Source organism: Piliocolobus tephrosceles, chromosome 16 (genome assembly GCF_002776525.5).
Source record: "Piliocolobus tephrosceles isolate RC106 chromosome 16, ASM277652v3, whole genome shotgun sequence".
NCBI lineage: Eukaryota > Metazoa > Chordata > Mammalia > Primates > Cercopithecidae > Piliocolobus > Piliocolobus tephrosceles.
In genome coordinates this window covers 6,269,502-6,285,299 of record NC_045449.1, presented here as the reverse complement: position 1 = coordinate 6,285,299, position 15,798 = coordinate 6,269,502, and the positions used below count along the sequence as shown (strand labels likewise).

The following is a 15,798-nucleotide window of genomic DNA, read 5'->3' as shown; positions in this document are numbered from 1 at the left end:
CAGAAAGGCACATCTGTTTTTGGGCAAAGTGTGGGGAGGACAGCACACATGCCTAAGGGATTGTCTTTGAAGAAATGTCCCTTTGTAGGATGAGGGACAGTACCAGATGTGTGTATCCGATGTGTGGGACCCAGGGCCTTGTTTTCAGTGTGGTTTTGGAATCTTGCCCCACTGGTTTCTCCCAGAGGAATCACTATGTTCAGACAAGGAAAGAACAGGGATAGAGACAGGGTTGAGGGGAGGAGTGCAAGAGAACGGAGGCTTTAAGAGGGTCATAAAGTTCAGATGGGGCCTAAAGGTTCCATACAGCCCAAAGCTTCCTTAGAACCAGAAGGTTTCTTCTCCTCCAGTTACTCCAGAGCTGCATCTGCAGCTCACAAATCCTCATCCACTCAACTCCTGGTGGTGAGTTACTTCTCATGTGATGACATCACCATGATGGCTGTCGTCTGTGAGCACCTGCTCTGCACCAAGACCTTTATACCCATTATCTCATTTAATCCTCACAACACCTCTGTGGCCAGATCCATTTTACTGACGGGAAAATCGAGGGTCAGAGAAGTCAGTAATTTAAGGAAAAACTGCTTGCAAATGACAAGGTTTTGCTCTTTCTTCCCAAACACACTGACTTGCAAGATATACTGCCCTCAGTGCTAGGAATAGTACTTTCTATGGGGTTTCAGGCTTTTTGTTACTTTCTTTTGCTGTAGCACGTGGAGGTCCAGTAGGGTACAACAGTACCTTCTTGCAATGACAAATCTCTGAAAGTCTTGTAACTGTCTAGCTACAGTACCTAGTCGAGGTACACCTCAACTCAAGGAAGAAATAGCATAAGAGAAAATGTCTCTCAGACATAAGCTCCTGATAAGGCTACCTATCCCTAGCTGCACCTGCTCATGCTCACCACTGCTTCTTCCCACAGAGGAGATGGCTGAAGGGAAGAATGCCATCCTCATTGGGATGAGCCAGTGGAACTCCAATGACCTTGTGGAGCAGATCGAGACCATGGGGAAACTGGACGAGCATCAAGGTGAGATTCTGCTTCTCTCATGACCAGGATGTGCACATAGGTGTGTTGCAGAGTGGGCTGTAGGGCTGGCAACTGGGGCTGGGACTTGGGTCTCTGTGAAGAGTCCATCTGCCTTGGTTCCTCCTTCCTCCTTCATAGCATCCCTGAGATTCTGCCACCTACAGGAACTCTCATGGGGACTTCCTTGGGGTTTTCTGTGGCAGAACAGCTCCAGGGTACTTCAAAAGATTTTCCTTTGTCCATAGAATGACCACCCCAGTGGCACGGGTGGTAAATGGCGGGTGCCTGGGTCCAAGCTCCTTGGACTGCCAGGTCTTTGGTATTGGAATCTGCTGAATAAGGAGGGTGACAGTTGGAGAAGCCTTTGAGCAGGACAGGAGCTGAGGTCTAAGGGGAAAGAGAAGGACAGCAGTGAGAATCAGGATTTCCTTTGGCTGAGCTGTTGAAGAAGGAGTATATGGCTGGGGATTAATCCAGGAGGCTTTCTTTGGAGAAGAGTTTTGACCAGGAGTTTGATCAGCCTACAAAGCAGGCTGATTCTTTTTGGCATCCATCTATCCATCTGCTTGGCTATTGTTCATCACTAACAGGCTCGTTGAGCACCTACTGTGTATAAGTGCTTGGCAGGAGCAACCAAAGGTGATTCACCTGAGACCTCTGTCTTGTGATGTGTGACACTGTATAAGTCAATATATATGCATCAGGCTTAAGCTGAGGGCTGTTAGCTCAGAAGGGAGAGGCATGACTTTCAGGAGGCAGGAGAGGGGATCCAGGAAGGGCTCCTGACAGTGAAGCAATGGGGCAAGGCTTTAAAATGCAAATGGACAGCGTGGCTGAAGAGGTCATAAAATCTGAGCTAATGTATGGGAAACTGAACCTCAGAGATCTTCAGCTGAGGGCTGTATTTGATTAATGTTACAATGGAGTGAGAAGCAGAGGCAGGGCTAGAACCACATCCGGGATGCAGGGTGCTAACCTCTGTACCTGTTACCCTCAGGTTGGTTTCTTCCATCCCTCCTTCCCCACCCCACATACCACTCCTCCTACTTTATTTCTTCCTCATCTTCTCTTCTTCTTCCTCTCTTGCTCCTGTCATTCGCAGTTGTGCTGTGGCCCAGAGTTGCCGAGTGGGCAACGCCATGCTCTTAGGAGGCGTTCAGTGAGATGGTCCTGGCCCAGCTCACAAGAACAGCTGCCTTGGTGGCAGCTGTCTTGGTGGTGACCATCTTGCCCTGTCCCTGTTCCTGTTCTCATCCCCATCCCTGCCCCCTTGGTTCAGAGCTCTCCTCATGCCAAAGCACCCATCCTGAGAAATGGGCAGGCTCGGTGTGGTCATCCCATCTAACCAACAAAGAACCCAGGCTCAGAGGAGCCACGTCTTGTCCGAGGTCCCCCAAACTGGTGGCAACTTTAGGCTCAGATTCCTGGTGTTCTGATTCCCAGTCCAGGGCTTCACCTACCTGACTGGACTAAGGCTTGGCACAGTTCTGGGCCCTAACAAAGTCAGGCTCAAGGAACCATGAGTCTGAAAGGAAAGGTGCCCTGTACCACTGTCCCATCCATGAGAAGGGGTGGGGGGCTCTGAGTCTGGCCCCCAAGGGCAATCCAGAGACAACGTACCGGTCTTCATAGCCATGTGTCTGCCAATGGGTCCTTTGCTGCTCTTTCCTTCATCCCGAGAACCCAGAGGGGGCCTAGAAGGGGTCATGGATTCTAGGTCCTGCCCCCACAACAGTGCTTGTAGCCTTGAAAAGACAAATCTGGATTGGTACCACCTGTTTGGCCATCCCCTTCCCATCCCCCACCCCCACTTGTCTGCTAAAGAGTATATGACTCAGGCCGGGCGTGGTGGCTCAAGCCTGTAATCCCAGCACTTTGGGAGGCCGAGACGGGCGGATCATGAGGTCAGGAGATCGAGACCATCCTGGCTAACCGGTGAAACCCCGTCTCTACTAAAAAATACAAAAAACTAGCCGGGCGAGGTGGCGGGCGCCTGTAGTCCCAGCTACTCGGGAGGCTGAGGCAGGAGAATGGCGTGAACCCGGGAGGTGGAGCTTGCAGTGAGCGGAGATCCGGCCACTGTACTCCAGCCTGGGCGACAGAGTGAGACTCCATCTCAAAAAACAACCAAAAAAAAAAAAAAGAGTATATGACTCAGACCCAGTGTGAACTAAGGGCTTTTGGGTGAGCAAGAGGCAGAGTGAGTTGGGAGCGCACGGGAGGGCAAGGGATGAGGAAGCATAGTGGGAAGTGCAAGAGAGAGGCAGAAGCTGCAGTGTTGGAGTTAGAGAAGCCTGGGTTTGAACTTCAGCCATGCCACTCCATGACTTTGTGGTCAGGAAGTCACATCACCTCTCTGGGCTTCTGTTTCTTCATCTGCAGAGTGGAGGACTAGTAAAAAAGCTGCGATGATTAAATGAGATGATATTTGCAAAGTGCTTTCGATAGCAGGTCATTCTTATAATGATGGAAGGGGGAGAAGCATGGCCAGTCTTGCACAAGTGGCAGCCCTCACAAATGCTTCCTGGTGCTCAGGCACAATTGAATAAAGGGCAGTGCTTGCCTGAGTCTGTGGGTTGGTGTTGTTTCCTCCCAGTACAGAATGGGGAGCGGGAAGGAGAGAGGAAAGAGAGGAAGAGGAAGCCAGCTGGATTTCCAGCTCCTTCCGAGTCCCGTTCTCATGTGGATTCATAACATGAATTCCCACAACATGACAGAACACACACATTCATTTCAATAGTCGTTTATGAAGCCATCACAGGGGCTCGACCCTGTGCCCAGTGAAGGGGGAACAGAGACAAGCAGGATGGTCTTGTCACTCCTTAGAAACTTACAGCAGAGTGGAAGCGACAGATCAGAGCCAGGGGTTACTATGCAGTAAGACAGTCTGGGTCCAGGCTCTGAGAGGCTCTGGGAAGTGTCTTGGGGAAAGGAAGATCCGTGAACACCTCCTGGAAAGGAATGCAATCGAAATTGGTGACATAGACAGAGCGGATCCTCCTGTCTTCTTCAAGTTTCCTGCCCTTAGACACAGGGCTCATTCCAGGCACCCCCCGCCCTCATGCTGGACACTCTGGTCAGTCACACTGCTTCCATGGTGCTCCAGCCACCTCGATGGCAAGTCCCTGCTGTATCTCCAGCCAGGACCTTTCTTCTGGGCTCCACCCTCAAACATTTTTGGTAACCTCCTGCTGACCTCTACCCGGATGTCCAAAAGACTCCTTATGCTCCACAAATTCCAAAGGGAGCCGACCTTCTTCCTTTTAAGCCTGAATTCTGTTTTGTATTTCACCTTTTCTCTCCCTCACCATTTAAGTCATATATTTCATCAGCACTTTCAGACTGCTCTCATCCCTCCAGTTCTCAAGGGTGCTAATTCTGCTGTGTGTGTGTGTGTACACTTGTTTCTCATTTGTGATTGTGAACTCATCTTGGTCACACATACCTCTCTCTTCTTTTTAGGGGGAGTCTTGTGTGCCCTAGGTTGGGAAAATGTCCTCATAAAGACCAGCCTTGTTTTCTTTCCTGCTGGGCCTGAGTGTTTCACTAATCTTGAATATTTTATAGGCTAAATTTATAGTTTAGAGTTTCCATTCTACATGGGTGGTGTAAATTTAGACCCTACACCCAGAAGTGGCACAGGCTTAGGGTTTTAATTACTCATGTGTGAATCTTCTCTCTCACTGTCTGTGAATGGTTTCTTTGCCGCTTCCGCAAAGAAGGTTCTTTTTTTAAAGTTCCTATAAGGATGGAATGGCCCTTCAAGGGCCCCTGCTATAAAGTGGGTACCACATCAGCTCCTTGCCATCCACAGGCTAAGGTCAGGTTGGTGGAGTTCACAGTGCGGTTTTTAGGCTCTGATCCCAGAGCCTCTTTCTTTATTCGTCTGACTCATGGGATTCACGGATCTCCTCTATCTCAGCTTCTGCTTTCGTCTCTGGATTCCTTTTTTTGTTTCTGGCACTGTGTATCATACATTTTTTATTTTAAGCTTGGTTATATATTTATCTTTTTTGGCAATATATGGCCCAGTATATATGTATATATGTATATATGTATATGTGTGTGTATATATATATATATATTTTTTTAATGGAAAGGGATCCTTTAGCATGAGCTGAACACCCAGAAGCATGTTGTTATTACTATTATTTTACAATTGTTCAAATATTATTATTTATTATACTATTATTATTTTTGCAATGATTTGTCTTATTTTTGTGTAACATTTCTTATTGTGGGAAAATATGCATAACATAAAATTTACCATTTTAACAATTTTTTTTTGGTTTGAGACAGAGTCTCGCTTTGTCGCCCAGGCTAGAGTGCAATGGTACAATCTCGACTCACTGCAACCTCTGCCTCCCGGGTTCAAGTGATTCTCCTGCCTCAGCCTCCCAAGTAACTGGGATTACAGGCATGCACCACCATGCCCAGCTAATTTTTGTATTTTTAGTAGAGACAGGGTTTTGCCATGTTGGCCAGGCTGGTCTTGAACTCCTGACCTCGAGTGATCCACCTGCCTCGGCCTCCCAAAGTGCTGGGATTACAGGCATGAGCCACCACACCCGGCCCATTTTAGCAATTCTTAAGTGTACAGGTCAGTGGCATTAAGACCATTCACATTGCCCTGCAACCATCACCACCAACCATCTCCAGAACTTGGTCATCCTCCGCAACTGAAACTCTGTGCCCGTCAAAGACCAACTCCCCATTCTTTCCCCAGCCCTTGGTAAATACCATTCGACTTTCTGTCTCCATGAATTTGACTTCTCTAGGTACCCTACATATGTGGGATCATTCAGTATTTGTCCTTTTGTGTCTGGCCTATTTCACTTAGCATAGTGCTGTCAAGGTTCATTCATGTTGCAACATGAATCAGTACTTTATTCCATTTTGGGGCTGAGTAACTTTTCCTTGTATGGATATACCACATTTTGTTTATCTGTTCATCTGATGATGGACATTTAGGTTGCTTCCACGTTTTAGCTACCATGAATAATGCTTCTACAAACATGATAAATATCCATCTGATTTCCTAAATGTATCCTTACTGGAAAAAATCAAACGCAACAAATAAAACCAAAGTCTCTCCTTTAGTTATTCCTTCAATTACAGACCTCCTTGCAGAGTTGGTCAATGTGGAGGGTATCTCTCTAGAGGTTGATGGTATTAGACATTAGTGCTGCAACTTACCTCTTCCCTCACGTTTAACAGAAGATCTTGGAGAGCTTTTCATATGAGTATATATAGATTCACTTCATTATCTTTACCTATACTATAGTATTCTCTATCATAGTTGTACCATAATTTATTTAACCATTCTGCAGTGATAGGCATTGGAATGTTTCATTATTGTAAGAATGCTTTATGGGTTTAAAGTATAAGCGTTCAAAATTGCAATAGGTACTGTCAAACGGTTTTCCAAAAAAGGGTGCAAAGGTATATTTGCACACCAACCATGGATTAAGTTAGCCATTTCCCCACAATGTGTTACCAGATTTGATATTATTAAACTTCAACAATTTATCTAACAGCTGGGTGAAAATGTTTTCTTGCCTTGCTTTGTCTTTACCCGGTTTCCAGTGAGATTGAACATCTTTTCATAAATGTGTTGACCGATCCTATTTTCTTTTCTCTGAATTTCTTAAACACCATTTTTGCCCATATGCTATTGGATTGTTTATCCTTTTTATTGGATTTTAGGAGATCTTCATATATATTCTGAATGTAAATTACTAGTCTGCTATGTATTTGAAATATTGCTAGTTCGCTGACATTTCTTGTTGGTTTTAATAGTTTGTCAGTTGATTCTCTTGGGTTTTTCCTAGTTAGAGCATCACATCATTTAGAAATCTTTTCTTTCTTTCTTTTTTTTTTGGAGACAGAGTCTTGCTCTGTCACCCAGGTTGGAGTGCAGTGGTGTGATCTTGGCTCACTGCAACCTCTGCCTCCTCGGTTCAAGCAATTCTCCTACCTCAGCCTCCCGAATAGCTGGGATTACAGGTGCCCACCACCATGCCTGGCTACTTTTTGTGTTTTTAGTAGAGATGGGGTTTCACAATGTTGGCCAGGCTAGTCTTGAACTCCTGACCTCAAGTGATCTGCCCACCTCGGTCTCACAAAATGCTGGGATTACAGGCATGAGACACCGTGCCCGGCCCAAGAACATTTTCATTTCTGAAAAAAGAAACCCCATACCCATTAGCAGTCATTCCCCATTTCCCTTCCCCCAGCCCTTGGTATTTCATATAAATGGAATCAAACAATATGTAGCGTTTTGTGTGTGACTACTTTCCCTTAGCGTAATGTTTTTGAGATTCATCCATGTTGTAGCATCATGAGTCAGTGCTTCATTTCATTTTATGGCTGAGTATTACTCCATTGTATGGATATGCCATGTCTCATTTATCCCAGTTGATGGACATGTGAGTTGTTTCTACTTTTTGGCTATTATGAATAATGCTGCTATAAGTATTCATATGCAAGTTTTTGTGTGGATATGTTTTCGATTATCTTGCTGATATACATAGGAGTGGAATTGCCATATCATATGGTAATTCTGTTTAACTTTTTGAAGAACTGCCAAATTCGTTTCCAAAGTAGCTGCCCCCACTTTACATTTCCACCAGTAATGTAAAAAGGTTTCAATTTCTCTGCATCCTTGCCAACACTTGATACTGGCTGCCTTTTTGGATATGGCCATCCTAGTAGGTGTGAAGTGATGTCTCATTGTGGTTTTGATCTTCATTTCTCTAATGACTAATGATGTTGAGTATCTTTTCATGTGCTTAATCATCATTTGTTTATCTCCTTTGGGGAAATGTCTAGCGAAATCTTTTGCCAGTTTAAAATTTGGGTTATTTGTCTTTTTATTGTTGAGTTGTAAGAGTTCTTTAATGAATTCTGGACACCAGACCCTTTTCAGATATGCTTTCTCCCATTTTGTGGGTTATCTTTATACTTTTTTTTTTTGATAATGTCTTTTGGAGTATAAAATCTTAAAATTTTGATGAAGTTCAGTTTATCTATTTTTTCTTTTTTTGTCTGGGCTTTTGGTGCCATATCTAAGAAACCATTGCCCAATCCAAGGTCATGAAGATTTACCCCCATGTTTTCTTTGTAAAGTTTTATAGTTTTAACTCTTACATTTAGGTCTTTGATTCACTTTGGATTAATTTTTGTGTATGGTGTGAGGTAGGAGTTCTTTTGAGTGTGATTAACTAGTTTTCCCAGCACCATTTATTGAAAAGACTATCTCTCATCCATTGACTTGTTTAGGCAGATTTGTCAAAAGTTAATTGATCATAGACATATGGGTTTATTTCTGGACTCCTAGTGCTATTCCACTCATGTGTATATGTTAGTATGCCACACAGTCTTGATTACTGTACACCTGCAGTAAGTTTGAAATCAGGAAGTGGGGGTCCACTAGCTTTGTTCTTCTTTTGCAAGATTGTTTAGCTATTCTATGTTTCTTGCACTTCCATATGAATTTTAGGTCAATTTCTGCAAAAATGCCAGTGGGGATTTTGATAGGGCTTGTGTTGACTCTGTAGATCAATTTGAGGAGTATTGTCATCTTAACAATATCAGTTCCAATCCATGAACGTGAGAAGTCTTTACATTTACGTAAGTCTTCTTTAATTTCTTTCAATGATGTTTTAAAGTTTTCAGTGTACAAGTCTTGCACTTGTTTTGTTAAATTTATTCCTAAGTATTTTAGTCTTTTCGATGCTAATGTAACTGGAATTGTTTTCTTAATTTCATTTTCAGACTGTTTATTGCAAGTGTATGGAAATATAATTGAGTTTTGTATATTGATCCTCTATCTTGCAACCTTGCTGAACTCATTTATTAGTTTTATTTTTGGGGGGATTCTTTAGTATTTTCTATGCATAGGATTACATCATCTTTGAATAGGTAGTTGAACTTTTCCCTTTCCAATCTGGATAGCTTTTATTTCCTTTTCTTATCTAATTTCCCTAACTAGAGTCTCCAACATAATATTGAATAGAAGTAATGACAGCAGACATCTTGTTTTATTCCTGATCTTAGGGGGAAGGTTTTCAGTCTTTTACCATTAAATATGATGTTAACTATGAATCTTTTGTTGTTGTCCTTCATCTAGTTGATGAAGTTCCCTCCTATTTCTAGTTTGTTGAATGTATTTTTTACCATGAAAAGGTGTTGGATTTTGCTGGATTTTTTTTTTTTTTTTTTTTTTTTTTGCAGACATGTATTGAGATGCTTATGTGGTTTTTGTCCTTTAGTCTATCAACATGGTATGTTACATTGATTGATTTTCACATCCTGAATAACTTTGCATTCCTGTGATAAATTCCACTCAGTCCTTGAGAAATCTTGTTATCTCACTATTCTTTTACACTTGGGGTTTATATATCTCTTCCAGGATAATGTATACTAACAATCTATGAGCTGTTATTTAAGGAATGATTTACAATCTAGGTTCTTCTTGTTCTTAAGACAAACTTAGTGTCAGCAAGGCCACGTTCTTGTTGACAGGAAGGAAGCAGTCACTGCCTGGGTATCCCTGATAAATTTCTCTGCCTCTAGCTTTCCAGAGAGCTATTTTTTCCTACCATTCACCCCCTGACTCTGGTTTATGACCTTGTATCTAGATACATGCTTCTCAAAGAGTGGCCCTTGGACCAACAGCATTAACATCTCTTGGCAACTGGTTAGAAATGTGACTTTGGGAGCCACATTTCTAGACCCCTAGACCTACTGAATCAGCCAAATTCTAGGAGCAGGGCTCAGAATCCACATTTTTACTAGTCCTGTGATTCTGATGCATACTAAAATTTGAGAGCCACTAATGACCGTGACACTAAGTGGGTTTAAGGACTCCACAGGTCCAATTCCCTCTTCCTTTCAGTCACTGAGTTGGATATCTTCCTTCCACGTTGTTAGTTTTTATCTAGTATTTAGTAATATTTGTGCATATGCCAATTTGTGTTTGCAGTTCCCTGTCAGCCCATCTCTGAGTGACAGGAATATGTGTGTTTAATGAAACCTGCTGTCGTCGAATTATTGGGGAAGGTAGAAAATGTCGCTGGTGTGAGTTGAACCAGTTGCTTCTGCTTTATTCCTCTTGGGTATTTTCAGCTTTCCATGGTGTCCTGTCCTTCAAACACTCATCCTTTCTCACACGTGGGGACAGATGCTTTGCTTGGCATAAGCAGGGGTTGGGGGAGGACAAAGACACCTGGCTCCTCTACTATGGAAGCCCAGATGATCAATCACAAGAGGTTTCTTTGCTTCTGTGTATTTCACCCATGAGCCTGCTGCTCCTTCTGTGCTGCCTCCATCACTGGCCATAGATCTTTCTTTTTTGAGATGGAGTCTCGCTCTGTCGCCCAGGCTGGAGTGCAGTGGTGTGATAATTTCTTGCAACCTCCGCCTCCTGGGTTCAAGTGATTCTCCTGCCTCCCACGGCTAATTTTTCTTACGTTTTTATTAGAGACAGTGTTTCACTAGGTTGGCCAGGCTGGTCTCAAACTCCTGACCTCATGATCCACCCACCTTGGCCTGCCTAAGTGCTGGGATTACAGATGTGAACCACCACACCCCGCCAAGCCATAGACCTTTCTTTGCAGGCTTGAGGTTATGGGTTTTCTTTCTCCTGGGCCAGCCTTATGGGCATTTGTTCTTTGTAGTCACACAGGGCCCCACACACTTGATTTTCTACTCTACTGTTGCCATCTTGAAATTTTTAATTAGGTTGAACAAAGGGACCCACATTTTCATTTTATACTGGACCCTGAAAATTATATAACCAGTCCTGCATCCTTCCTTAGATCTCTCTGCCTTTTAACTTTTGCGGATGCCACACAGTTTCTGGTCTGCTAAGGACACTTCTTATTTTACAGTGCTACTAAGGATTAATTCACATAAAAATGCTTGATGTCATTTTCTAGGGATCTGGAGGAGGAGAAAAAGACTAGATCATGTAGTCAGTTTACCATCTTTATCCAATCCTACCACGATGCTTCTAAAATAGAAATCCAGTCCTATCATTCTGCCACGAAATTGGCAAGTAGGTCTTTGTTGCCTGCAGTATGAAGTATAGATCCCCCAGCCTGGCACAGAAGGCCATCCACAATGTGGTTCCAGCCTTCCTTCTAACAATCACAAATTTCCAGAGTTGGTAAGTTTCCTATCACTACAGGAATCAAACAGCCCTGGAAGAGCTACCATGAGAGACATAAAGGGGCTGTCAAATTGTTGCTGAACCCAATAATTCCAAGGTTATCTCTGATTCTGATATGCATGGCTTCCTGGCCATCCCTCCCCTCCTCTTCTACCCCCTACTGTATCCTAGTCAAATGGCCAGGGGGTTGCTTGCAGAGAGATCCCTGAACTCACGTGGAGCTCCTCAGCTTCCTGCCTTTGCCCCAGCTGTTCCCCTGACTTCATCTCTAGCTCCCACAATCCCAGGCACTGCCTCTGGGAAGCCTCCTTGATACTCCAGCCTCTCCCAGACCACTGTCCTCATGCCCAGCACAGCTGAGTTGATCTCTTGTCTGTAGCACGGACCATTCTGCTGACAGCTGTGCTTTTCTGGGTGTGTCCCTTTCCTCCCTGTCTGAGCCCCAAGCAGTGAGGGGCTCATTGTGCACTCATACGTTCCTTCCCTCACTTATGCATGCATTGCACAGGAATGGACACTTACTCTGTGTCAGATCCTGTGCTGGTCACCGCAGGGGACACACAGATGACTCAGAAGTAGACTCAGAATTGACCGGCTCCCAGATGGGGGTGGGTCAGTGACAGTCCAGTGAGCTAATTGCTCTAACAAGATGGGGAACAAGGCACAGAGGGCTCAAAGAGGAGGTAGCGCTGGAGCTGCTGCATGAGGAACTAAGGAGGCTTTGCTGGGGTTGGGACAGACCAATGAGGGCAGAGGGAGCTGCAGGGACAAAGGTGCAGAGGAGGTGAGGGAAGCAGGGAGAGTTGGAGAATTTGTCCTGACTGAGGTTGGACAAGCTATGAGGTTGTCATTCCTTAAATGACAGCTCATAGATTGTTAGTATAAATTGTCCTGGAAGAGATATAAAAACCCCAAGCATAAAAGAACAGTGAAATGACAAGATCTGTCAAGGACTAAGTGGAATTTAGCCCAGGTATGCAAAGTTATTATGTGAAAATCAATCAATGCAACATAACATATTGATGAAATAAAAGACATGGAAAAGACGTAGAATAAAAGGTGTGGGAAGCAGGGAGATTTAGGGGGGTTTGTCCTGACTGAGGTTGGGCGCGAAGCATTGGGCTGGGGGTGAGCTGTAGAGCGAGGGGGTGGTTAAAAGGGGTGGGAGGTCTTGGAGAAGAGGCAGGGGTGGAAAAGCTGGAGATGAAGACCTCGAATGCCAGGCTGAGGAGTTGGGGGCCTTCTCGGGAGTGTCCCTGTGGATCAACTGAATGGTTTAAGCAGGGGGAGCGAAGAGCCACTTTTGAGAAAGGTTATTCCAGAAGCCAATGTGGAGGAGAACAGGAGGGGCCAGGGAATAAGTGTAAGGGCTTATGCTGGGCCAGGTGAGGGGTAATGAGCGTGAGTCTCAACCTGCAGCTCAGGGGAGGCTCCATGCTGAGAGTGGCCTGAGCAGGGAGGAGCGTGCAGGTCTTCCCTCCTCAGCCAGCCTCCATGAGCAAAGTCGCCAGTCTGGCCCGGAGCCTGGCCAGGGCTCCCAGTGCTGAGTAAGGGGAGAGCCCAGGGCCAATTGCGGCTTTAGCGGCTCCTGCCTCTGCTCCACAGGGGCTGTCCCTGACACTTTCTGGTTTATCAGAAGGAGAATTCCCAGTTCTTTATTCTCCAAGTCCCCATCTGTCTGAACTACTCTCCCCGCAGCCACCAACTCTCCGGTTTGACACAGGAAGGCTCTCCTGTTTCAGAAGTTTACCGAAAGGGCTTCTGTTCTTGGCCACACATTTTGCTTCTCTTGCTCTTGGGGAACTCACGATTTGTCGGAAGGGGATTGGAAGAAGAGATAAAAAAGTACTCAGGAAACCATTCGTGGGACTTGGGAGTATCTTCTCAGAAGAGATGATGTGGCTCAGCCTTCCAGGGCTGTGTGAGTTCAGGACAGGCAAGATTCCTGGGGCCCAGAGCTTGGGGTGCATGACAAAACCCCAGCCTTCCCGGTCCTTAGCCCTCTCCACGTAGCCCATCCTTGTCTGCGGGAGTTTCTGGCAGCTCCTCCGCTGGAAACAAGCTCCAGCAGAGGCAAAGCTGTCGGGCCCATGAGCCCTGCAAAGCTCCAGGCTAAGTGGGGTCTCATTTAGGCGGCAGCTGAGCCAGCTGCACAGTTGGTTAATCACCCTCGTCCTGGGAGCCTGCTAAATCAGGAAGCCAGGTTCAAGCCGGCTCCTCCCTTGTGGGCGGTTTCCAGGGAAGATGGAGCCGGCTTGGACTGGGTAGGCAAGGCCGGCTTCCTGCTGTCCGGGCCCCACACCTACCTCGTCAAACAGCAGGCTTGTTCCTGACCCCGTCGGTGTCTTCACCAGTCCTGGGAACCCTGGGATGCCTGGCTCAGGCTGCGCTGCAGGAGAGATGAAGCGGAAAGCAAACACCAGCCAGTCCCCAAGCCTCCGGACGCATCCTCTCTGCACCCCTTTTAAATGTCCCCTTCTCTGCTCCCCACCTCCCCACCCCTCAGCCCCTGACTGTGGCAGCCTTCCCCTGTCTCATGCCTTCCACCTCCAGGAAGCACTACCCAGGCTGCCTGAGCCGCCCGGGGACGCCCCTGGTCTAGGAAGCCCCTCACCAATAGAGGGCACGGTGAAATTGTGGAAAGAGCCCTTGCCAGTATTGGGGTGTCCAAGGGACCAGATCCCAACATTGGGGAAGTGATTTTATCTTGCTGAGGCTCAGCAGCCTTATTGCAGAGGCGTGGAATCCAACGATTTTGTGTGCGGGAAAGCACTAGGCAAGCCAGAAAGCACCTGCGTGCCCAGGTGCAGCCTTCACGGCGGGCTTTGAGGAGACCCAGAGCTTGGCCCCGACCTCCTTTCTGACATTTTCCCTCTTCTTACCCACGTGAAGCCTGTGCACTGGCGTTTCGAGGACACTCACCTCATGGCCTCTTCTCACCTGGGTCCTCGAGCTTCTTCCGGCCTCTGAACTCTGCATTCCCAGCAACCCCAGCTGCATCCTCCGCATCCCCAGCAACCCCAACTCTCATCCTTGCCCACCTCCCCAGCTTGCCCACCTCCCCACCTCTGGACATCTTGCCCAGGCTAAGTCATATTTCCAACCTGGTAATGAAAGTACTGGATGGTCTGGAGAACTCATAAACTGTCTCTATGAGTACCAACTCCGGGTCTGGCGTGAGAGTGTGGAGGTGATGACTCAGACCTGGTCCCTCCCTGCGCTGGAGTCTTCCCCTCCTCCAGGGCCTGACACATAGTAGATGCCCGAGAAATGCCAGAAGCGTCTGTGTTATAGTCAGGGCTCAGGGCCGGCGCTCCAGAGGGCTGCAGATATTGGGTTTGCTGTTCTGAAGTCTGAATAGTGTTATCTTCAAGTTTGTTTGTTTGTTTGAAACGGACTCGCTCTGTTGCCCAGGCTGGAGTGCAGTGGCACTATCTCGGCTCACTGCTACCTCTGCCTCCTGGGTTCAAGTGATTCTCCTGCCTCAGCCTCCCAAGTAGCTGAGATTACAGGCGTGCGCCACCACACTCAGCTAATTTTTGTATTTTTAGTAGAGACGGGGTTTCACCATGTTGGCTAGGCTGGTATCGAACTCCTGACCTCAGGTGATCCACCCACCTTGGCCTCCCAAAGTGCTAGGATTACAGTCGTGAACCACCGTGCCCGGCCAAGTTTGTGTTTTGTAAGTGACGTCTGATGGGACAGTGCATACGTGCGGGGGCACTTGGTGGGCAGTTCTCACATGGTTCTGCCTCCTGCTGTCTTGAAGCCTGCTGGGATCTTGGCCTCCTACTCTCCTGACCTCTGGCTTCTCAGCCCCATCCCCACCCAGCTTTCTTCTCCCTACCCCTGCCCATGAACAGCCGCTGGCCTCCCTGCATGCCAGAGCCAGGGTGTAGGCAGGGCTAAGGTTAGGTGCTCATACTCCACCATGTCTTGGGGCGAGGCAGCTATCCCCACCCTGGGCTGGCAGTGCCATAGAGCATTCCAAGGGTGATTCAGAGGGGAATAAACCTCTCACTCACCTAGTGCATTTCAGCGTGGAGGTTGCAAGACTCTTGTCTACCCTGGATGGGGCCAGCAGGCCTGTGGGAGGGGCACATGCTTGGCTCAGCTTTCCAACTGTCACTCACAGCATGGTTTGTTGGCCCAGTGGCTGGCAGGAGGGGGATCCTGGGTGCTGATGGGGCCTGTGTGTGTATGCCAAGCTAAGGAGCAGGGGCCCTGGGGCCTGGGAGGGCCTGCACTCACCACTCAAGTATCCCTGGGCCTGAGGAAATACAGTAGCAAATAGAAAACACCGGCTGGGCACCGTGGCTCACGCCTGTAATCCCAGCCCTTTGGGAGACCGGAGTGGGCGGATCACCAGGTCAAGAGACTGAGACCATCTTGGCCAATGTGGTGAAACCCCATCTCTAGTAAAAATACAAAAATTAGCTGGGCGTGGTGGTGGGTGCCTGTTGTCCCAGCTACTCAGGAGGCTGAGGCAGGAGAATCGCTTGAACCCAGGAGGCGGAGGTTGCAGTGAGCTAAGATGGCGCCACTGCGCTCCAGCCTGGTGACAGAGCGAGACTGCGTCAGCCTCCTGAGTAGC

At 46.9% G+C, this 15,798-nt stretch overlaps 1 protein-coding gene across 1 annotated transcript in view; it reads left to right on the top strand.

Annotated features, from left to right (window-relative positions):
• The window catches only part of PITPNM3 (PITPNM family member 3), a 103,743-nt gene that overhangs the window by 30,387 nt on the left and 57,558 nt on the right, over positions 1 to 15,798 (top strand). The window contains exon 3 of the mRNA XM_023184678.2: positions 923 to 1,030. Within this exon, the coding sequence (XP_023040446.1) occupies positions 923 to 1,030 (108 nt within the window). The remainder of the gene's footprint in view (positions 1 to 922; positions 1,031 to 15,798) is intronic.